The sequence below is a fragment of the Scleropages formosus genome, chromosome 12 (genome assembly GCF_900964775.1).
Source record: "Scleropages formosus chromosome 12, fSclFor1.1, whole genome shotgun sequence".
In the NCBI taxonomy this organism is placed as follows: Eukaryota; Metazoa; Chordata; class Actinopteri; order Osteoglossiformes; family Osteoglossidae; genus Scleropages; species Scleropages formosus.
This window is the reverse complement of record NC_041817.1, coordinates 20,718,147-20,743,039: the sequence shown is the minus strand read 5'-3', so window position 1 is coordinate 20,743,039 and position 24,893 is coordinate 20,718,147. Positions and strand designations below refer to the sequence as shown.

At 43.9% G+C, this 24,893-nt stretch overlaps 1 protein-coding gene across 5 annotated transcripts in view; it reads left to right on the top strand.

Moving 5' to 3' along the window:
• The window catches only part of LOC108929814 (rho GTPase-activating protein 6-like), a 55,881-nt gene that overhangs the window by 12,916 nt on the left and 18,072 nt on the right, over nucleotides 1-24,893 (top strand). Inside the window, exon 1 of one of the 5 annotated variants that reach the window (XM_018744623.2) lies at nucleotides 8,101-8,436. The exons of 2 other annotated variants lie outside the window; for them this stretch is intronic. In XM_018744623.2, the coding sequence (XP_018600139.2) occupies nucleotides 8,395-8,436 (42 nt within the window). In that variant the 5' untranslated portion in view covers nucleotides 8,101-8,394. Of the gene's footprint in view, nucleotides 1-8,100; nucleotides 8,437-9,314; nucleotides 9,347-21,976; nucleotides 22,391-24,893 lie in introns of those variants that run through there. 2 more of the 5 variants (XM_018744639.2, XM_018744614.2) reach the window with 2 other exon arrangements.

Sequence of the window (24,893 nt, the reverse complement as noted above, 5' to 3'; positions counted from 1 at the left end):
GGATTTGGACCTCGAGAACGGGCTGCGTTTTAATATGGAACATCAAGCATTTGAATCCGACCTCCTGAGCGTGAACATTTCGGTGAAGGGCGCTTCGCGTTTGGGTATGAATTGGGCGCGTTGGGTCGGACAGCGGTAAATGGAGCGGGGGTGCAGACCGGTTTCAGGAATGCTAAAGTAATCGAACAGAAAGCACAGCAGAGGGAGCAAGCGGAGGGGTTCCCCACCGGACCTCTGATTGACTCCGTAACGGCTCCAGTTATCGCTTACAGGCTGTCCTTAGAACGGCCGACTGCATCACGTCACGTGCGTGCAATGATTCCTCACCTTTCATCTATTCGCATTCGTGTCGGGAACGTTTTCGGTTTGGCCCCGTTTCCCCGTTCGGACGTCCGAGAATCTTCGGCTCGCCGACAGCCGAAACCAATCACGCCAGGCTGACCGAACTGGCCGACCCGCGGCCCAGTTCGCTCGTCCTGGGATGCGTGACCCCACCCCACCCCCCCCGGGGGAACTGACCGGCCCGCGAGGTGACGGTCCGTTTGGGCCGTCGTTTCCGTTCCGAACTCTGACATTAATCTGCGTTCTCAGATGCCTGTCGCTCTGGGGATTTATAGCCAGTTTTGCTGTGCCCTGGTAACCTCAGTGTTTTTTGCAGATGCTTCGTAAATGTGAAAATGTGATTTCTTAAAGTTCAAGTTATTTCCTGATTACAGCATCATTCCGCTTCATTCTCTTTTTGCTGAAACTTGGGCGAAATATCTAGTCAAACTAAAGGTTATACACGCTGCTGTTGGAAATGTTCTCCCTCTATAACCGTTAGTAGATGTAATCAGAGGATGAAAAATTAATTGCATATTATACAAGTGACCTGGGCTGTTTACATTTGAATGGTAATTGTAGAAAGAAGCGGTTCTATATCAAGAACATGAGTATAACATAAGACGGTCTGTCAATAACTGACCATTAACTCTCTCGGTTTCCATGGTGACAAACCAACATTCTAACAATATAACTGGAAAGAGGAAATTACACGTAGTTAACCGTGAAAAGTACCAAATAAGTATGAAATCTGATTTGGCACAAACATTAAACGTATTTTCTTGCCAATTTTGTGAAACCACCCTGTTCGCCAAAATCCTGCTGAGAGGCTTTTGAATTACCATTCTTTGTTAAGGATTAAGTAAATGTTCCCAGGCAAAAAAATATGTTAACCAAATATGTTACCCAAAATTCTTATCAGAATTACCAGAATAATAGCAGAATAAATAGAATTTCATAACACCGACATATTATATATATTTTTTTCTTTCAGTCATTATGTTAACATTTTAATGTTATGTTTTCATTCATTCAATTTTAATGTTGTAGAAGCTAAAGGTTCAAAATCAAAGAAAGCTCGTGCTATAACACTTTTCGAGGGAAAGTACTTATTAACTTTGTCGTTGTGCAAATGTGTAAACAGTAAATATGAGAAATATGCGATAGCCTGAATAAGGGTGCCTTCTTAAAAAATTGTATAACGTACAACAAACGTACGACTCTTTGACTCATGGCAGCCGGTGTCAGGGGGGCTGTTTCATGGAGACACTAAGCAGATTGATGTATTGCTTTACGCGCAGTTGGACAGAGGCCTGTCATAGGATCCGGAGAGACGTGGGCTGCGGCCGTGGGTGGGACACGGACGGTTTTTTCCGGAAAGTCGTCTGGAGACTCTGGAGGCGCGAGGAAATATTGCTCTGAGGAGCGGAGCACCGGGACAAGGGTTTCTGGCACTCCCTCGCAAAGCAACAGAAAAAAGATGAAGCTAGGAGCATATTTAAGACAAAACTGCAGCGTTTACGCGCGTGTGTTAACCGAAACACGCGCAGGAATACGCGGCCCCACGCGCGGACTGTTAAAATAATTCCGGGCTTCAAATTAAAGAACGAGCTGAATTCATCTGAATGATAGTGCTGCTGGATATCTTTTGTTCCAGTTATTATTTGCCATGTTTGCATAATCTGTAATAAATGGTAATGTAACAGTAGTGATATACAGTAAGTACAGTAGAACTAATTGGAATCGAGGTTCATTTGGTTAATCGGACATACGCGAGAGTACCGCTTGACGGTGCCGTGCGGTTCCGTTTCCTGTAGACGCCATTATTAACCCAGCAGTGCAGCGGTGTTGAAGTTTTGCAGAGGAAAAAACTGTCAGATGAACACGAGCACGTAGGATGGAACTATCCGAGGCCTCGGGACCCGCACCGCACTCCGAACGGACTACAGTACGACACACCGAGACCCATCGAGGTCTCGTGAAAGAGTGTCCGGATCCTTGATAGTTCGAAGCCCTCTTCTCGGTTGAAGTTATCTGGGTGCTTCTCTGTCTCGATCGCTTCTCTTACCACGTGGTTCTTGCATCCCGAAGCTGATGCAAGAACTGTGGTCTCTTCGAAGTTGATCACGTGAGTGATCCACAGTGAGTTTTGGCGTTATTGTCTTTCATCGCCCATATAACACCAACTCAGCAGTAGCCGAACCCACGCGGACCCCAGGGAGAACGTGCAAACTCCACACGGACCGAATGGGGATCGAACCCGCGTCCTCTTGCACCACCCAGGTGCTGTGAGACAGCGGCACCGCTCGCTGTGCCACCCTATAACGAAAGCATTTAAAATTCCTAATTTGAGTTACCTTTTTCTCTGCTGTTTCTGTGAATGTTTTCACCAGGTGTCCGCAAACCGGCTTGATCTTCCTTTACTGGTGCATTAAAAATACTGTAACCGGAGGGCCCCCCCCCCATTGGCCATTACTGACCTCCGCGACCTTGGGTTCAGCAGGAAAGTGATCAGAGCGAGACCCTGAGGCTACAAACTGAGCCAGTGTATCACCTGTGTGTCCTGCTCCAAGGTCACAGCGCGTTTCCTCTTATCTGAGGCCTTCGGAGCGACGGCGGTTCAGACCGCAGTGCTGCCTTGAGGTATTTTGGGTGTATCCTGTGATGCATGCCGCATATCTTTACACTCTTGTTTTGTAACAGCTCCTGCTCTTTGATCGCAGGCCACATGGCTACCTTGGACTTAAATACGTTAGCGTTGCGGAGGCTACGCAGGTTTTTGCCCTTGTCGACTCATCATCACTTTCTGTCTGCTCTTATAGTATAAAAGGTGTGTCGTTCACGATTGGAGATGATAAAAAAAGTTCAATCTTGCCACCGTCGGTGTTTCTTTCTACTGGAAAAAGATTAGGATACTGTTGTGAATGGCCCACCTGCATGACTCCTGTGCCCCACTGTGATGTTTCACAAACGCCAAAGATGTGTGTGGGTATGGGGGGTGTGTGCAGCAAGGGGGAATGTCATTTTGAATCACGTCGTTTACAAAAGGGAGTGTGCAGTGGCGCGGCGGGTTTGTCCGGGTCCTGCTCTCTGGCGAGCCTGGGGTTCGAGTCCTGTTTGGGGCGCCTTGTGATGGACCGGCATCTTGTCCGGGGTGTGTCCCCTCCCCCTCAAGCCTTGCGCCCTGGGTTAGGCTCCGGCTTGCCACGACCCTCCTTGGGACAAGCAGTTTCAGCGTGTGTGTTTTTTTACATAAACATGCTCAGTAAAGGCAGAATAGTCCCAGTGAAAGAAGGCAGTGTCTGAAAAAATAGAGTTAGGAAGGAATGTGATGGACTCATCGCTTTTCATAGGGACAAAAAAAAAAAAAAAAAAACTTTTCAGCTGACATCCGAACTGAACTTTCCCTGATATTAAATAATAAAATCTCACATATATGGTGCAAGGCGTAAAATCTGGATCTAACTCTTGAGATGAGGTTCGTTATCCCATGTAAAATGCCAAGCACTGCTGCAGAACCTAATGTGTCAGCTTGAAATGGGTCGGATTTATAGTGCGGAAATCCACGTTCCAACCTTCCTTTCACTCATTCTGTACCTCAGAACCTGGAGACTGTAGTTCGGCTCACAGTCACCCGGTCACCATGGAGTTCTTTAGATGTTAATAGCAGACTGAGTGTGTTTACCTTCAGTTGTGTTTCTACTTACTGTGTTACGTCTTGGTTGAACACCCAGAAATCGTGAATAGATCTGAAGATGAACATCATATATCTTTATTTTCTGTGCAACATAGTAGGTGCGGATCTAAATAGATTTGATTTCACGGTCCATAGTCCTACGGTTCGAAATTTATTGCTTGTGAAATGCAGACACTATGGAGCATGAAGTCAGTCATGTTATGAATCCAGATATTCAGAGGTAAAATTTATGCTAGTGTCTCCAAGTTTTTATTCTTTTTTTTTTTAATTATAGATGAAGTCAATCTTTTGTCGTAAGTACTTGGTGTAGTTTTCGCTTGTTTGTGTGTCCTGAGAGATTGAAAAGAGGTAAATATATATCAAGTAATTTCATTGTTGTATAATTACAAACATATTTGTGTGTGACAATGCTCTTTCGGGGTCTGTTTAGTTTTTGTTGCCTTTGTACTGTGTGGTTACTATGACAACATTAAAATAAACAAATTCATTTTGTCAAAAGGCAACTTGACAATGGAATTCGGAAGTGAAAATGCAACGTGCCTTGAATAGATGACTTGAAATGCTGTGCTTTCATTCAGGAAGTCAATGAGTCTGAGGGACTGATGTTGATGATTAAATGCACTTGGTTTGTAGGGAGCCTTAGGCGTGTCTGAAAAAATATACTAGTGTCAGAGGGGTATTTCACCAATCAGGTAGTCCCATCATATTTCACTTACATGAGGGCACTCGGTAGTCTAGTGGTTGGAGTTTTTTTCCACTTTGGCTTGAATGGTCACAGGTTCAGTCGCCAACTCTGGCTGTAGTATCCTTGAGCAAGGTACTTACCCTAAAATCACACACACACACACACACACACAAACTGCTTTTCTGAGCCTAACCCGGCAACACAGGGCGCAAGGCTGGAGGGGGAGGGGACACAGCCAGGATGGGACGCCAGTCTGTCGCAAGGCACCCCAAGCGGGACTTGAACCCCAAACCTACCAGAGAGCAGGCACAGGCCAAACCTACCATGCCCCTACCCTAAAATTGCTCCAGTAAAATCACCCTGCTGGGTAAACAATTACATGCGTTTTTGGAGAAAAGCATCAGCTAAATATAAATTTCACAAACACGGTGACAAAATTCAGCATTGTTTAAGAGTAGTATGGCTTTTTTCTGCTGCGCAATCCTGACTTTTGTCAACATGCTTGCTGATGTTAGTCGGGTAAGTGAGTTAGTGAGTCCTTCTTGGTGAAACACCTTTCGGGTCTTCAAAACAGAATACTCTCACTGAGGAAAAGGGTGTGTATTACTGAGCAGCACAAGGGTATGTTTTATTCAAATTAACAGTCACAAGATCAAAATTCCAGCCATGTAAGAGCATGATGAACCCTGTGCTAAACATGCACCCTTTAGACGGCTGGTATCCACAGCGCTATCTCGGAGTCCATCGAGCCTGTCTTCCGAGTGGCGATGTGGCAATCGGAATATTTTACATGATAATGAAACTAGTTTTTCACAGCGCAGATACCGGCCACACAATTAAATGCAAGAGCGGAGCTTGTAGTTTTTATTGAACAGCTTCTCTTCTTACAGCTGGGTGCCAAGTGTCAGAGCTGAGCAGAGGGCCGCAGAGAAGCAGCGCGTCGGCAAAGCAGGAATGTAACAAGCAAGGAAGAGTGATTTGTCAGATGTTCTCATTCCACTTGTGAATAATTGCAAAAAAAAAAAAAAAACAAAGATTTTCCTTTGGGTTGACAAAAGTATAATTAAGGCTCTGCTGCCTGACTTTGTTCTGGTCCTCTTTTAATTGGGAAGACAGACTTCACTCTGTGGCTGAAACTAGGTGTTTCTGCAATGGGCTCCATCTCTTAGTGATTCAGCTGACCAGTGAGATCCTGACGCAAATGAACTCCTCACTTGAAATCACTGCCAAGCACCTTTTCCACATGCATGTCCCACAGGGTCCGTTAAGGGCACTGGTTGGGAAAAATGAAAAATCCACGGGGCGAGAAAGCAGCCGCGTCTCACCCATCTGAGTTCGAGCAGAATGACCCAAGTCTAGTTTTCTTACAGTCAATCCACTCCAGGTGCAACTAACTGGAAAGATTATTTGAAGTTTTATGCGCATAACTGCAGGATAAAAAAGTGCGGAGGGCTGTCGATACTGAAAATGTGTTTTTGGTTTGCTCTAGCAGGCGTACTTGTTTTTAAGACATGATCAATAACGATCGTGAACGCTTCATTACCCTGAAATTTGTTGTTGCCAATTGCAGCTGTGTGTATTTGCCAATCCAGCTCTCTTCTCTGAAATAATATTTTGCAAAAATCCCAAGAATCGCAAGACTGTTTTCCTCCCAGAGAAACCCCCCCCCCCCATACAATGCGATTAAAAATCCTGACTCTGTGTCTTAACGAGCTTCCAGTTTTGATGCGGCATTCATGGAGCTTTGTTCAAGCACCTTCTTCAAAGGTTCTCAGCCGTGCAGCTCTTTTTGGTTTTCGGATCCGGTTCCTTAGCTACTGCAGTGCACAGCTTCCTTACGGAAGAGAAAGTGCTGCTTTTGGTTTGAGCCTGAGTCGCAAGGAACAGCTGACTACGGTTGAAATGTGGTATCACAAGGGTAAACACTGAGGTCCTCTGCCCTGGAAGTGTTAGACATGCTGTTCTAGTTGACTGCAGTTGGGTCTGCAAACACTGTAAGGTAAAATGTACACATCACATGAGGCTCTCATATTCACAGTCAGTGTTTGCTTGGGTTCATATCCTGGAGTGTGACCATGAAGTATTGAATAACCGAAGTATATTAAGGAACTGATAGCAAAGAACTTCTCAGTGTCTCTCTTGCTATCCGAACTTCTAAGTTTTGTCAAATGTCTTCATAAATAAGACCAAACAAGTTACCATACCACATTTCATGGTATTTCTAACGTTAACGTTAACTTACGCCATTAAAAATCGTAACAGTGATGTAAGACACTGACTTATTAAGGTCTGATGAAATTCCACCTTGTAAGAAGCACCGTTGGTACATCCTTGTGACTTTGGGTTGAGAACTTTGCTGCATGAAGGACATATTTTGCGATACTTTTTTTGTAAAAGTTACACAAACAGTAACGTGGTACTGTCTGCTTATTTTAAGGTACTCTACTCCCCAAATATTTTTACTTGTTCTAAAGAGGACCACCAGTCTTCTTGCACAATTTAGTCATGAAACCTCAGTATTAATTTTAAGAGTAATGTGATGCTGGTTGGGGGGTGCGGTGGCGCAGTGGGTTGGACCGGGTCCTGCTCTCTGGTAGGTCTGGGGTTCGAGTCCCGCTTGGGGTGCCTTGCAACGGACTGGCATCCTGTCCTGGGTGTGTCCCCTCCTTCCCCCAGCCCCACACCCTCAGTTGCCGGGCTAGGCTCCGGTTCCCTGCAACCCCATATGGGACAAGTGGTTCAGAAAGTGTGTGTGTGTGTGTGATGCTGAATGGTCACCATTCTGTGCATTTGAGTTCTTGAAATGAGGGAGTCAAACAGAAATAACTATACTGCCTAAGGACACTAGTGTGCATTATGTCACTATGATTTGCTTTATTCATTTTTTCTTCAAAGGGACAAGGTAGTGTAGTAATAAATACTTACCCATGATTTATACAGCTGGCTTATTCACTCTATAAAAGCAGACTAAGTACCCTGCTCCGCAGTACAACAGCAGAAATTGGATCCAAACGTGGCTGCAGTGGATGCTGGAGTCAGAGGCATCCTAACACCAGAGGAGGTGTTCAAACCATTAAGCCAAGTGCTTTTATTCATGATAAGGGGTCCAATTGCACACCCCAGGGGGGCTCTGTACTGGTACACACTGTACCGAGACTGCGGTACCATTCAGCACATTTGGCTTTTTAACACTTTCTTTATGGATCCAGCAGCAGACCAGCTACAAGCAAGGAGCCAGGCACGCTGCCATCGCGCACTTTCCTCTCCATCTGTTCCTTGTTCTCTCTTCTGCTGTCGCCCCGCCTCGCCTTATCTACTGCCGGCTTCCTCCGCGGGTGCGCAGAGTGGAGCGCGGAGCGGAGCGGAGCGGAGCGCAGAGCAGAGCGCGGAGTCCAGAGCGCGCCCAGCAGCGCGCGCGCACACGGCGCACCCCGCGCACCCCGGCGGAGCGCTTTTATTCTAAGAGCTCCGCCGATCGGCGGCCATGGATACATCACAGTTACAAAAAACACTGTCCCGCCGTCCTCTCGATGCGGCGCTCTAACGTGCAGAGCCGCGCGATCGCACGTGCGCGTGACATGATTGAAGTGCCGCTTGTGAGGCGCGCGTTGGACATGAACGCTGACTGAGCACCTTGCTTGTCGCGTGCAGTGTTTTTTTTTTCTTTTGTGGAGATCCGCGTGGACTTTCCATGGGGGACCACGTATTCACGGAGAAGCACATCTCCTACCAGGTAGGCAGCGCAGGATCAACTCATTATTCCGAGCGCTTCTTACCCCGGCTTAGATCTCACTCTCTTTTCAGCATCATCATCATGATGCTGAGCATGTTTTCCTTGTTCCCGGTTTTTCAGTAAGTTCCAGTCTGTTTTTTTTATTTTTTATTTTTAAAATTTTCTTTTTAAATTTTTGCATTGCTGGATGAGCAACAGTTGGTCCGTTTTAATACATGCGGTAACTTGCCTGATATCTTGAGGACTGCATGTGTTGTTTGTGGTTTGACTGTTTCCTGAAAGGAAATAGCTTTTTTTGTTGTTGTTGTTGTCGTTATTTGCCATCCATTGACAAAACAAACTGAAAAATATGTTTAAACTCAGCTTAAGGCAGTGATAAATCATGCTCTTCCCTGCAGTGCTGTTTTTTCCAACGCTAATAAAATACAGTTGTTGATCTTGAATGCACAGCATAAGCTAAGGCTTTTTTCCTCTTTGAAGGGGACCTGATGATCTGGGGGGGGATTGACAGAGGTCATCAGTACAACGTAAGGAGTCGACACAGATGCTGCAAAGGGCTTTAACTGCGCTGCAGAAGAGAAAATGCCACAAATACTGAGATACGGAGTCTTTGTGTATTGTTATCAGGCCTGAAAAGCACCAAGAATAACCAAAAACCATACAAGGTAATACATTGCAAGGTACACACACACACACACATTTTCAGAACCGCTCGTCCCATACGGGGTCGCGGGGAACCGGAGCCTAACCCGGCAACACTGGGCGTAAGGCCGGAGGGGGAGGGGACGCACCCAGGACGGGACGCCAGTCCATCGCAAGGCACCCCAAGCGGGACTCGAACCCCAGACCCACCGGAGAGCAGGACTGTGGTCCAACCCACTGCACCACCGCACCCCCTATACATTGCAAGGTATTTTTTTCTAAATCACTTGGTGTATTATATGAAATGTACGGGTACATGTCTGGCATCATACTGAAGTTTGCAGCTTTAGCGCCTTCTTTCCTGCTCACCTATTCTTGATATGACCAAGTTGAATAGCTCAACGTTGATAGCGCAGTAAACTGTAATAAGTAATACTGCCAAACAGGGCCTGTTTTAGGAATGCACTTAATCTAAAGAGTTCCTGTTGTTATTGGAAAACTTGTGGGGACATTTTTAAAGTACTGATGCTTTCTGAGCAGTGCATTTAATTTCTTTAAATTTTACTCAGTTTGACTTTAATAAGAAGTTGAGAAACATCTGACAGGTGTTGAAAGCTGCTCGAATCATTGTGCCAGCATCAGATATTTGGGGTATGTCTTTCCAGCCGTGTTATTCTTTTTTTTTTTCCCATTCTCTTGTATCAGGAGAACAGGATATGGAATTGCTTTCCTCGGTAGTCTTTCAGGTCTTGAATCTGCATTGTTAACATGTTATGTGGACCATGTATGTCATAACTTGCAGAAGTTGCACAACTGAGCAGGTACAGAGTGTGGAGCACAGACGTCACTTACTGTTACAGTCATGATGTTGCGTTTGCCTGAGAGCCCCGGAGCACCCCGGCAACCGCATTTCATAATCTAATACAGAGCAGGTGGATCCCCTTTGAAAGCAGCCCCCAGTACCCATATGATGACATCATCACTCCCAGAGTGCTTCAGTACTCTGGTATGCAGTTCGCCCCGGAGGAGTTTCTGTTATATTGCTCTCGAAGCCCTGAGCCTGGCTTCAGTGCATTTTGCTGTCAAACCATTAAAAAAAAAAACAGCAACATAAGGTTTGAATTGTAAATGTAAACAGACATTATTAGAAATCATGGAATCATACAATTTGATAAGTACAAGGAGGACGTCTCTGCTTATGTAGCTGCAGCACAATTATGAGGCCTCCAGCACTTTTTTTAAATTTGTCTTTTTTTTTTTTTTTGAATTCTGTTATAAGAACAGAACAAGGAAGACATTGCCGACAATAGTAGATTGCATCTTCTCAGACGTGTTCCAGCTTATTTTTTTAGAAGCTCGTAAGACTTTATCAGCCCAAGATGGAATGCACATTAGTCCCGCATTTATCCAATAGGCCTGTCTACTTGCGGTTAGCAGTGTTTGCTTAACCCCAGACGGGGAGAGGTCTCCACCAACTAAATGTGTCGCCGAGAAACGGAAACAGGTAACAGGGCGCTAAATTTAATGATTTTATTTATTTATTTATTTATTTTGGACGGCAGCAAGAAAGCAGCTCATTTTAGGCATCGACGAAAAATACCGACGGGTATAGAGTACGGGATTGATTGCAAGACCAGGGGGAAAAAAATGTGCTCCAGCAATTAGTGTTCACATGGGAAAATGCTGTGTGCTGCTCTCTCAGGCTTCTCTCAAAAAGATTATTTTCTGAAACAGTCCTGAACACTTTGTAGCGGCTCATCGTGCGGTACCGCGCGAAACCGGTTCGATCAGTCGGGACAGAGCCCCTGCTGTACATTACTGTATCCGTAGGCTGCTGTCGAGTATTGAGTTTGTTGAAAATGGATGGGTGCGCTACTTACTGAACAGTTGCTGATATTCACGTTTATGTTTTTACCCATCGAAAGGCTGTTATTTTCCCCCTGTGGTATTTCTCGTGAACGGAAACTTTTTCGGTATCGGTCGAAAGTCCGAGATGCTCAACGATCAGCTGCCATTTAGGGATTTATTTGTTAAGCCTTACGATGATTTACGCAGTTGGGTAACGTTTACCGTAGGTATTCAGGGCGAGTACGTTGCTGAAAGGTAAAGCAGCTGGATTTGAACAAGGGTCCTTACAGGCCAAGGTGGTGGCTCTAACCACTACGCCACCTGCTGCCCATGTGTCACCCTGGCTTTTCTGCAGGAGTTCTCACAGATACAGGCTACTTATGGGTTACTTACCTTGAATTGTCTGTCCAGCTTGTCCCATCCGGTAGTAGCCCAGGTGGTGCCTGTTCGCTTTTGACTGTTACTGTAGTTCTGCTACAGTTAGAGAAATTAAGACTGACCCCCCCCCCCCCAAGAGTGGTACTCTATGTCACACATGTCTGCGGAGAGAAGGGATTTTGAGTTTTGATGAGTTGCAAATACAAGTCGTGTTTCATGTTCACTTCCTCAACCTTTTGTGCCCCGATGAAGTCGGTGGAAAGGGGGTGATTTTTACGAAGCGCTTGTTCGGTGACGTGTCCGTATCTCGGCATTCCTTTCATGCCGTCGCACCGATATGCTTCACGTGTAGAATGTTCCGGCGTGACGGGAAACTCATCTTTCAAAGTCTCTGGATTCTGACTCCTGTCTGTCCTGTCATCCAGTTGATCATTATTCTGGCATTCCTGCATCCCCCTGACATTCCCTCACACCCTTGACTCTCCAGACCCCTGATCAGCCCCGCGGGGGGAGTTTTTCGGAGTGCATATATACCCGTGTTTCACTGAGGGACGACAATATTGATTTTATTCGCTTTTGACCACCTGGACTTGCTTAAATCCATTTCACTGTTTTGTGAAGGCAGTCCTTTCATGGCAAACACCTTGATTGCATTAATTTCTCAGCGCTAAGACCATTAATATGTGTGTTTCCGCTTGTGTCTCGGTGATTATTTAATTACATACTGCTGTTTAGAGGGTTAGAGGGGTTAATTCAGCTTCATTGTTTGCTTAACCAAAGAACACGGGAACCAGTGACTCATTTCTTGAGCTAACGTTGCACTTTTATGCCTGCCTCTAATTATGGATTTATGTTTCTTGCACAACACATCAAATTACTGGATAATAGAGAACGGTTTCAGCACCCCAGCACACTACTGCGGTCGCTTTTAAACCTGGACTGTTGAGGGAGTGAACAGAGGTTCTCAATGAAAGGTTTCAGGGTAGCGACTGATTCAACATGTTGTGGTTTCATGGGTCAAAGCAAAAAAGCACCTTCACGATATTTGTTCTCCGTCTACTCCTGCTTTGAGGGCGCGGTCATGTGGCCAAGGGCAAGCAGGCGTGACTCACACATCACGGGTATATCCCCTCCTCCCTTAAGCGTTCGTGAGGTCTCAGATGTCTGTCCAACCATGATGGACGGCGCTGTTGGCCAACACTTGATTTCATTTTCAGCAACAGGAACTTATAAAAGCCAACCGCGCATTTTTCAGTTGACTGATGCACCTAACACTGCTTCCACAAAGCCAGTTCTGCATTTATTCATTCAGCTGAGACTTTTCTCCAAATTGACTTACAATGTTAAGATACCGTTACTCTTTGTAAATTTACCCATTTATAGAGCTGGGTCATTTTACTGGCACAATTTCAGGGTAAGTACCTTGCTCAAGGATACTGTAGCTGGAGGTGGGATTTAAACCTGTGCCCTTTGGTAGCAGGTTTAACCACTACACTCTCCACCTATGTTTGTTTTTGCGGGAAAAAAAAAAACAAAATAAAATAATTTTAAAAACATTGCTTAAACTGGGTAGTGAATTCCCTGACATTGAGTAGTTGCTGAATTGGGTCATTAATTAGAATACAGGTAGTTATCTAATGAAAAGATGAGTTTATGACTACAATCAACTGTATGCATGACCTTCTATAATAAAAAATGAGGGCAAGCCATTTTATAGATGTTTTAACTATATTTGAAATATTAAATATGTCTGAATATTTAAGTAGCTATGGGCTCTCCATGGAGGGCAGAGTGGTGCAGTGGGTTTGGCCTGGGCCTGCTCTGGGGTGGGTCTGGGGTTCGAGTCCTGTGTGGAGTGCCTTGCAATGGAGTGGTGTCCTGTCCGGGGTGTGTCCCTTCAGCCTTGCGCTCTGTGTTGCCAGGTGAGGCTCCCGCTTGCTGTGACCCGATTCGGGACAAGTGCGTGTGTGTGTGTGTGTGTGTGTGTGTGTGTGTGGATTAGATGTGAATGTTTCACAAAGTCTTCTGATAATTACTGCAACATTTACACCTTTTTTGTGGTGAGGAGTTTTAACCACTTGTATGCTTGGCATTCCAAGGTGAAGTGTATGAGTCACTATGGATTAGTGGTATAAGGTGGTCTGTGTTTTTGGTATGTGTATTACAGTTGAAGGGTGGTGAACTTTAGGTGTTTTTTTTTTTTTTTTTACTTTTTACAAAACCCCAACTTTTCAGACAACTTCCTTTTGATTAGGTTAACCTGTACGGGATGTGACTCCATCACTCGGCAGTCACGCACACTCGTTCCCTCATGCACTCACTTTAGAGACAGCAACTCACCTAAAGCACACAACTTTGGACTGTAGGAGCAAACTCACTCAAACACAAGATGAACATGCAAACTCCATGCCGACAGATTTAGGTTTCTAATATTAATCTGGTTTATTTACATTTATTGATTTACATAATGCTTTTCTCCAAAGTGACCAATGTCAAGCTACCTACAGTTATTTATTCATTTATACAGCTGGGTAATTTCTACTGCAGTAATTTTAAGGTCAGTCCTGCTCAAAGGTACAACAGCAGGAGGTGGGATTCAAACCAATGTAAACTTGCCCTTTTTTCCTGTGGGCTGTATCTTCCTCTCACTCCCGTCTCCTACCAGGCCTAGCAGTTTTAGGGTGCAGCACAGTATTTTTGGCCTTGTATTGCAGTCATATGGACTGAGATTGATGTTACTGTCCATGGAATGTGTGAGAGCCACTCCACTCTTCTAGCATATGTGTATATGGATATATACAGTGTGTATATTATATATATATATTATATAGCTGTGTGTTCACATTTTCCCTTTGCGTTGTACTATTGTACTACTCTTAAACAAGATACTTAGCCTACTTTGATAAAGTAAAAATTACCCTTCTGTATGAATGGCCTCAATATATTGACTTTAGCTTAATATTGTGAATAACTCTGGAAAAAAATGGCACCCAGATGAACAAATGTAATGTCAATATTCCGGTGCAGCTGGCAGCATAGTGGTTAGTGCTCTTATCTTCAGGTCTGAAGACTGCAGTTTGAAATCTCACGTACAGCTGTAGTACCCTTGAGTGTGGTACTTACCCTGGTCGGCTTCAGTCAAACATTGCCGACCGGTATAAATGGGTAAACATGCACTCGTGTGTTAATTGTGGCAGTGTGAGGATGTGTGATGAGACAAATGTGAACGTGGAACACACACACACACACACACACACACACACACACACACTACATTCACAGCCTGGGAGCTCACCCAGTGTATGTGTTGACAAGCACACCTTCTGCGAGGGCCCCTGGGCTTCGTGCGGAATGTGTGTGGGGGTCAAGCCTGATTCCCCTGAGTGTGTCGGTGCAGCTTTTCATTGTACATCTTGCTGAAACAATTTAGGTTAAATGCCAAAGTGTGCAACACCAAGTCTGTTTCACAACAACAGGACATGTTGCAGGAAGTCGAAAAAGTGTGAGAGTGACCTGGACAGATTTAATTTATAAGGGTGTCACCATTACACTAAAACATGATACATACTATCATGCAGTTTGATCTTTTTAGTAAGAAAAATGTGTATTTATTTGGTTTCCTTAAGAAAAGTGAAGGAAAAATGAAATCCGTTGCTGCCGGAATGGCCGAAGGAGCTAACTGAACTCGAGAGATTGTCGTACATCAGAACTTCACATGGTCCGCTGCCTGTGGGAGCACCAAAGAAAAGCCCGGATTGTTTAATGATAAGCTGCACATAGCTGGAGCTTATGGCCGTAGTCTTAAAGTACACCCTGGGTGCTCTAAAGCAGAAAAACAGAAGAGTTGTGGTACAGCGAGACTTCAGATCCACATCACAAAGCCAACGCTTCCCTCGCTCTCTCTCTCACTCATACACACACACACACACACACACACACTTAAAGTGTGCAAGGTTTCATGGAGTAAAAGGCGTCTTTCTGAAACCGAGATCACTCTGTTCTGCAGTACCCCTCCTCTTTCACTGGAGATTAACTCCAGCTCCGGCTTCCAAAAAACACACATCCCGACTTTGCATTGTGGGAAAAAGTCAAGTGCGCAGACAAAACCCGCTGAGGAATAACATGCAAAATATGACTCTGCTGGAACCGGCTTTGAACCCGCAGCTATTGTCTCACCGCTCACTGTGCTTCCCATAATTCCCTATATTTGCAAGGCCAGCTCTACTACAGATGCGAAGCATTAAATCCAGTTTGTATGCAGTATTTGAATACAAACATGTTGACTTTTCAATATGAGTACAGTGGTTAATGCGACAATTTAGGTCAAATGAAGGAATGTAGGACAGCAGCAAAGTACATGAATCCAGCCAGTTGTCAGGAAATCAATTAATACAGTGCAAAGCAATGTTTGACCTTGCTAACATTGCAGTTATTGACGTTATGTCAGCCTCCAAAAATCCTATATAACATATATATATATATACGTATATATGTGTCACTCCATGAATGTCAGCCTTTGCAGACAATGTACTTTGTTCCCATGTTTACGTGGTTTTTCAACGATGGAATGAAACACTCTCTTTAAATAGCATTGCATATGGATTTATTGCCCAGATACACTGATAAAGTGGCCAAAGTAGTAGAAGAAGTATATTCATGATTGTACAGAATCTCAGAAGCCTGGGAAATAATTGGTCCTAAAAGGATTGAGAAAAAAATATTAACATGAAAAGCATTTGTTTTGACAGTCTTGTCCCTTGGAATTCAAGGGCACATGACGGCTCAGGATGTAGGATTTGGCCACCGGCTCTTCTGTTTTGACAATGTAATTCACTCAATATGGAAACAACCGAATTCACGTTTGGGTGTCTGCACTCGTATCAATGTCATGTATATCTTTGCCCATTTTCAAACACAAATGATTGATTTATTGCTTAGCACTTGTTTTTTTTTTGTGAGGGGGTGGGGATGGGATATTGTGAGAGTTTGTGAATTCCGCATGAATGGTGCTTAAAATTACATGTTTCCTTCTTAATGCTTCAAAGCAGTCATTGGCAAAGCAAGTAGACCTTAATTATGGGATGCTAATAATCTTAATTTAGTGTCACTAATGCTAGATTATGAGTGGTGAGGTGCAGCGTATTTAACTTTTACCATCAGGTTGTGTAGTGGTCACAATCATGGACTTAGAACCTGGAAAAAGTTCTGAATTGCATTTGGATTGTTCCATCAGTAAATAATTACATAAGTGTGTAAACACTTTAAATTAGTAAAAAGTAATGAAATGAAGGCTGCGGATAAGTGCCGGGATAATAATATCGGATAACGCGGATGCCGTGCGCAGAGGGTACGCGGCGTCTTGTGAAAACGGCAAGTTCTCTTTGTTTGCAGCAAAAACATCGTTGCGGTCAATGCTGGGGGAAGTTTTTGCAGTATTGGGTCACGTGACCCGTCTGCCACATGCACCTGAAAAGGACAGCGGTTTGAGAGGCGCGAAAACCGGAGTGGAGCAGAGGAAAAGGAAACGAGCGGGCGAGAGAGCGAGATCGAGTACGCGGCGTTACTTTTGATGCAGTACGTTAACCGTGGTAGGGGATGGGTGGGGACTTTGTTCAAGATGCTGTCCGGTCAAGGCTGCCAGATTATTCGTGTTCGTGTTGTTTTTGGCCAACGGGACAAACTTTGCAATCGGGTTAGTCACTGTAACTTAAATAGAATTTGGGAGACAGATGTTCCGTAAGCGCAGTCACATGATGAGGCCTGGAGAGGCAATGACACCAGACTTATTTCACTCTATGATGTAACTCTGCTGTAAATGGCACCACGAAAACACACTTGTTGCTTCGGAAAATGCAATTCTGTTTATTCTGATGTCTTCACCAGAGCGGAGTGCTGAGGAAGACCTTCCGCCTACGCCGTGCTCAGACATCCTTCAGGGAACGAGAGATGTCAAGATAATCAGATGATCTTACTTAGAAACAGCAGATTCTAGAAATGAAATTACCCTAGAACTGGCAAAATCCTTTGAATGTAAAACTGATTTTACTGGTATGTATTTATTCAGTCTTTCCATAGAGGAATTGCTAAAATGAGATAAATTTGAATCTGATGAATTTGATATTATACATGCAGGCGCAGGCCTCTGTTCCTGTGGGTGGGTGTGTGTGTGTGTGTGTGTGTGTGTGTGTGTGTGTGTGTGTGTGTGTGTGTGTGTGTGTGGATAAGATTTGGTTTACTTCACCCTTGTGCTTGGAAACTTAGCTAATAGTACTTTGAAAGCATTTCGGTGTCCGTGAAAGAAGAGAGTGGCAACTGTCACGCTCTATATTATATTGGGTCATACATTAAAACCAGAACCTCATTACGTGTTTATCTTGGCAGCCTCAAACATTCGGTGTTTTCAGCTTCAGTTACAGTTTTTTTTTTTTTGTGTTTGGGATAACGTGTGTGTTTCTGAAATAACTTACCGTGCTAAACCTGCGCCTTTGGAGTCCTTTCATATTAACATTCAATTTATTCCTATTACTGCATTTGCAAACAAGAATTGGATCGTGAGAGTGCCTGCTGTCTTGTGCCCGGTGCTTCCAGAATAGGCTCCGGATCAACACGACCCTGATCAGGACAAGCAGTTACTGAAGACGGATTGATGGATGGTTGGACGGATGGATGGATGGATGGATGGATGGATGGAGTAGCTGCTGTGGATTCCCATATATTGATACTGCTGTGATTAAATGCTATCAACTGTTGTATTTTTAAAGCACAACAAGAAACCAGTGGTAAACGGTCAGAAACAAGTGGTGGCATAGTGGTTAGAGCCATTTCCTTGACACCTAAAGGTCACAGGTTTAAATACCACACCCATACAAGGTGCTTATTCTGAATCGCTCCAGCTGAATAAATGAGTAGATCACTGTAGGTCACCACAGACATTGCTTTTGAGAACGGTGTCAGATGATTTGTGCAGTAACTTTTACCTTTTTCAGTTTTGGGGAAACTATTTTTGTACATTATCCACAGCTTCAGGAAAACACCACCACCGTGTGTTACGTTATGAGCCGACAAGAGAGATTGCACACACTCTCTGGCTGTGAAGTTCTTTGAGTTGAACATGGGCTGGATAAAAGCACTCGAAAAGTAAAGGAAGCGATTAGCAGGCAAATAAACTGTAAATATGACAGGGTTCAGTGAAGGGATCTACGTGTAAGGGAGAAAGAAGGAAAATGAAGCTGCTCGTATTTTAGTCTTTGTACTTTTACTCATTTAACTGATGCTTTTTTCCAAAGCAACTGACAATATTGGGAAAACATGCGGTTATTTACCCATTTATACTGGTGGGCAATTTTACTGGAGCAATTTAGGGTAAGTACCTTGATGAAGGGTAATAAAACTGGAGGGGGATTCAGATGTGCGACCTTTGGATGCAAAGGCAGCAACTGTAACCATTAAGCTACCACCTCCCCGCTAATAAGGCGAGCAGCGGGGGTGATCACGGAACATAAATCACAGCTGTTAAAAATATCGTTTTTTATTTTTCCTGCTACAATCGGCAAAACAAAATGCAATTAATTGCCAGTATTTGTCTTTTTTTTTTTTTTTTTTGTTTAAATAAACTACATTGAATAAGGAAAATGATGGCTTTTGGAGGTTTCTCCTGAACTGAGTCATCTTTAATGGGTAAGAACAAATAAAACGTTGAACCCTGGTTATTTCAAAGTTATGTGTTTAAGCCCACCATTGCCTGCAGGTTGACTCCCGACATCTACATTTACACAGTGCTGTGGGTTAACCTCTGGTGGAGCGTGTTACAGCAGTGTGAATGTGGACTTTGTTGCGGATGACCGTGCCGTAAACCGCGGCCAATGTCCCTTCCCAACACACCGCTGTGGCTGTGAGTCCGCGCCTGTACCCCGCCCACGGCTCCTTGGCTCTTTCTCCAGCAATTTCAGATGTTCTTGGCCTATTGTTCCACTCCAGGGAGAACTGTCTGTGACTGCAGGCTGAAGCCAGCCCAAGATCGAAGAGTGCCAGACTGCAGTTCATTTCACAAAACCTCATGGAGAACATGGACCTCCCCCAGTGAAATTAGTGTGCAGTCCAAACTGTGACGTACCTCCGGTAATGAGTCTGTAAGCCTCTTTGGAACCCAGCTCATATGACACGTTGGAGTCAGTGGATCAAAGTATAATCTTGTCAGGGTTGATTTAAGCATCGGATTGCTTTGAGGTCATAGATTTCAGCTCCGATTATCCCCTTCGATTTAGACCGCGGAGCCAGACATCAGCCCATCATTCTTTGGGAAGTGACTTTAATTCATTCCACTCTCCAAAAGTCCCTTTCTTCATGCTAATCTGGCGAATCTGTCTGGTGCAAGAGATCTGTTGCAAGAGTCTTGTGTATCATGGTTGCTTAATTGTGCTAAGACTCTTACAGTAGGTATGGATTAAATAAAATCAAAGCAGTTGCTGGGCAGCGGGTTTGTAATACACCTGAACAACATACTTAACCTGGATTGCTTCACTAAAGGTCTGTCTGTATATGGCAGCTGTATAGCAACTGTTTCTAAGAAATAACTCATTTATGATTGAGAACTAGAACTAAGCCCAATAATAGTAATAATAAATTTTCTTCTTCTTCTTATTATTATTATTATTATTATTATAGGGGGGCATGGTGGCGTAATTGGTTTGATTTGTGCCTGCTCTCTGGTGGGTCTGGGGTTTGAGTCCCACTTGGGGTGCCTTGTGACAGGCTGGAATCCCATCCTGGGTGTTTCCCCTCCCCCTCCAGCCTTGCGCCCTGTGTTGCTGGGTTAGGCTCCGGTTTGCCGTGACCCCGCTTGGGACAAGCGGTTTCAGTCAATGTGTGTGTGTGTGTGTGTGTGTGTGTAATAATAATACTACTACTAATAATAATAATAATAATAATAATAATAATGGTAACAAGGGCATAATCTTTTCCTGAGCACCATGCCCCCATACTACTTAAGGCTAGTTAGGCCACAACCTCTAATAGCTAAATGACATAAATAAATGTTGCATGTATAAAAAACCTTTTTACTCTCTTTGTGGTTTAACCTGCCTCACTTTCCGTCTGTGACCCCTACATGAGCCCCAAAGGCCAGATGCCTGTGGGATTTTTTTTTTTTTTCCTTCTCTTTAATTTGATTTCCAGCGTGCCGTAACATATTGCGGCTTGTTATGGAAGGCCGGCTCACCCACGGGTGCCCGCGTTCATCGGTCTGCACAAAGCATTTGTCCCAGTAGCATTGCTCTTGGGAACCTTTCAGAACAGGCCGTTTTCGGTTCGGGATCACAGGTTGATTCGGGTCAGCAGTCGGCCAAAACATTTCCGATGCAGTGTGTGCAAAAACCATCAAGGTGAAATTGCCAGGATTTTGCCTGATCTGAGGCTTCAGCAGCCCTCGAATGACAATAGCATCTTTCTGCTTTAGAGTTTAAGGTGCGTCCCTCAAAACACTGCAGCAAAGGCTGGCGACGACTTGATTTTGACCCCGCCGTTCGTGGGATTGCTGTTCGTTCCCTCTTGAGCTCTATTCCCAGTGTAATCTCCCCCTAATCTCAGTTCGTTGCAGTTTTTCTCTCTGTTTACCAAACTACTGTGGTTGTCACTAAGTCCTTCCAAAACTTCCTGTGGAATGCAGAGCGTTCTCAAAGAACAAAAAAAAAAAAAAAAAGGTTCGGGAAAGTCTGGTGTCCACAATTTCCTCACAGCAAAGCGAGGGATTTTGAAATGAAAGGCGCTTCTTGATCAATATCAGACATGGTTGCCATAACAACAGAAAAACGACAGAGTGGCACAGAGTATGAAATGCTGCAGCTCCTGCTGGTCCAGAATGATGAAGGCAGGAGAGAGCAGGTGCTCATAATCCAAAAGCAGTGTAGAAATAGACCGTATTTCTGACAAGCAAAGCAAACTAAATCAGTAATAATTCACAGTGTGTGGTGAACAAGTGGAAGGTGGGGAAAAACTGTGTGTGTATCATAATGACTGCCCTTAGCCTGCTGTACCCAACTCTTTCGGGGAAAATGAAAAAAGAAAAAAAAAAAAAGCGTAGATCTCAAAAATTTTGACTCAAAATGTTATTGGCCATAAGCCTGAACTGAAAATGTAATTATTTTGAAATGCGGCCCTGGTGAGCTGGGGGTTAAAGCGGGGGGGGGGGGGGGGGGGGGTTCTGACATCCTGAAACATGTTTATGGACTGGAGCATAAAGCCTGGAAGTGATCCCAGCCCTGTCTTTGCCCCTGTCTCTCTGCAGGCCTCGTGTACCAGTGCGTCGGACACATCTGAGTTCCTCTAGACGTGTTTACGCTCATTCTCAAAGCCCTGCTCTTGGCTGGGGAAGCTGAGGAGAGAGCTCGGTTTACAGCGAGGAGAACTGTATAAACATTTTATTTTTAATAATGTGTATACATGATCTTGAACCCTTACAGCAGCACGTTCAGGTTCTTCTTCTTTTTTTTTTTTTTTGTTCCAGTTATTCCATAGTATTACAGCAGTAGATAGAACAATAGATTATTCTTCTGGTTTATTACAGTCCTACTGTTCCCGTGTGCTTTTTAGTATCTAATACAGGGATTTACAATACAAAAGTTAAAATACAGGGAATTAATTAATCTCCTGCAAAACAGCCAGTTGCGAAAAAAAAAAAAAATTCTGATATTTCTTTCAAAAATGATTACGGGTGCTGCATATAGGTATTTATTTATACTGAAAAGTGTAAATTCTGGTGAAAAAAGTAAAATGATTAATTGGTCTAAGATGAGTTACCTAGCTGGCTAAGTCGTTGTATAACAAGTAACTTAATGTTGCATTATTTGGAAAAAAAAGTGTCACCTAAAAAAATAAATTCTGTATTTCTTAATGGTTCACAATGATAAAAACAGAAGATAACGCATGCCAGCCATCTAGAATGTTCTACCATAGTATGGTATGGCGTTACTTTGTACGCCGATGCTGTACTTTTCAATTTTGCACTAGTTTTCCGTGACAGGACTTCTTATCGCTCATGGCTGAAGTTTGCAACATCCATCGCTCTACATCGTCTCCACCTGTGCCCATGGTAAAAATAACAGTTCTCCAAACTTTCCATTATAAACGCAGACCTCGCTGACCCCCGGCTAATGGCTAATTTGTAGAGCGATGATGCCTTTAATTACCATCTCCCAAGACAGCTGTGACTTTTTCTCCATCTCTGAGGTCACCAAAAGGGCACTTTTCCATGTCCTGCTTTGTCAATTTGCCTAAAAATATACCGTATTCAGACTAAAGCTAGTTCTCCGAGACAGCTCCCGAGAGCTGTGTTACTTATGTGAGCTTGGTCCTCGGAGGACGGCGAGTTTCTCAGATAGGCTTGAACGCTTTGCAAAATGACAGTGGAGGAAAACAGTGGCTCTAGTAGCAGTCGTTGCGCTGTTCTTTCCCTCGAGGAAAACCGCACGCAGTCTTGCAAATGTCACTGTGAAATCATCTGCTGACTGGAATAAAATAAATGAGCTCTTGAATTTTTTTTTTCTTTTTTAATTGTGCCTTTATCTGTGAAAGGAAATTTACTGTATGCGATGAAACTGACTGATGGATGCACCGTATGTGGAAAAAGCTGGATTTATAGGCCAATACAGCTGTTTCTAAAGCTGTATTTTTTTGCTAAATGGTTCATATAAAATATTGAGTATGGAGAATGTAACCCCTGCTCTTCAAGGCACCTAAACGCAGCAAAAAAAAAAAAAAAAAAATAACTGAAAAAATTCATTGTGCTTTTTCCCTCCTATTGTTGTGGTATATGTGACCTTTTAAAAGTAAACCGTGCAATTAAAATTTGATAGTTCAAAAATGCTTAAATACAACCAAGACTAGGATTAAAAGTGAGGCTCTGAGGACTGAGGTCTATATTTCCTTTGACTGAACTGATTTCTTTAGTACCTTTTAGTACTAGTACTAAAAAGTGGTCGAATAACAGGAAAAAACAAAGCGACCATCCAGATTTCCCAGGCATCATTTTTAGCCGGATGAACTGTTCCAAATTCCAAAGTCTCATTTTGTCCCGTAAACAAGCAGGAAGGAATCAATAAAACAAGGAAGTAGAGCCAAAGGACAGAATGAGGAGCATGTCAGTGGTTAATGAGGGAAAGCTGGGGGGCGGGGGGAGGGAAGTCAGGCCTTGGATTGTGGTCATAGACACGTGAGCAGTCAGGTGGCGGTATGTCCAACGTGGGCAGCGCATGCAGTTTCCAACAGCTCTGGGGCAAGACAGGGTCACGTAAAACAGCTCATATTTCGCACTGAATGTTAGAACCACCCACTTTGTCTACAGACAGTCAGATATTGAAGCGGCTCTTTAGGTTTTAGTGGCTGGGTCAAGCAAACAGGTCACTTAGGTCGTTCCAGAGGTTAGCGTGGTCACCCTTTGAATTAGTCATAAAGCTATACTTGGGATCCGCCATCCGCTGCAGGCAAACAGGAGGCCCTCAGTACCCTTCAGTTGACATTAAATTTATTCGTTTAGCATACGCTTCCCTCCAAAACGACTTGCAGCTCGGCGAAAACAGAAGTGCATTCCCGCAACAGATGGAGAAATGTAGATGAAGGCACACGATTCTCAAAATACAGTCAGCTTGCATTATGTCGCTGCTTTAACCTGCGTACATTACAAGTAGCTGTATATTGACCTGATAGAGAGTACAACATTTAAAACGGGTAACACAATAGCATCGAATGAGTTGCAGCATCTAAAACTGATAGGAAATGCAAAGAGTTTTGTGACAAGTGATTTGATGTTGATGGTGTTATGGAGTACATAGGACAAAGAGATGTGTTTTGAGACCCTTCTTCAGTGCTGTGAGGGATTCAGCAGTTCTGGGGGACAGAGGGAGATCATTCCACCACATTGGAGCCAGAACTAAAAACCCTTTGTGCTTCTGATTTCAGACCTCTTGTTCATGGGACCACCAAGTAGCCAGAGGTGGAGCAACACGATCTTCTGGCTGGGGTGTAGCGAGTCAGTTAGGTCCTCTACGTATCAGAGTGCAGACTTATTGATGGTCTTCTAAGCTGTAACCAGAGTCTTGAGCCTGACACAGATAGCTACAGGCCACATTATCACTTGTGCTTCCACTTTAGCAAAATTAATTATGACATTCCATTTCAATTTGAAAGCATCGCCACGATTTTTAATAACGATGACTTGACTCCTCCTCCCACTTTCTTGCGGCCAACATGGTTGCCAGACCCCCATGCTCCGATATATAACTATTTCAACTTCCAACATGGTGCAATACAGAAAATTTGTGCTGAACCAACAAGAGCTGCAGCAGGTGGCACGGTAGAAATGGACAAGGATCTGACAGCAACAGGTTCGGGTCCCACTCCTGACACTGCTGTAGTATCTTTGAACAAGATGTTAACCATGGATTATTCCAGTGAAACTTTGATGAATGCCTAGAAAAGAGGATCTTCAGAGCTTGTTTTGCTCACATTCTGTTCTGAAGACCAAGCCATCTAAGCAGAGCCTTGATGAGTGTTCAGAGGTTAACAAGGAGGACTCGCGTGACTGAGGGATGAGGAGA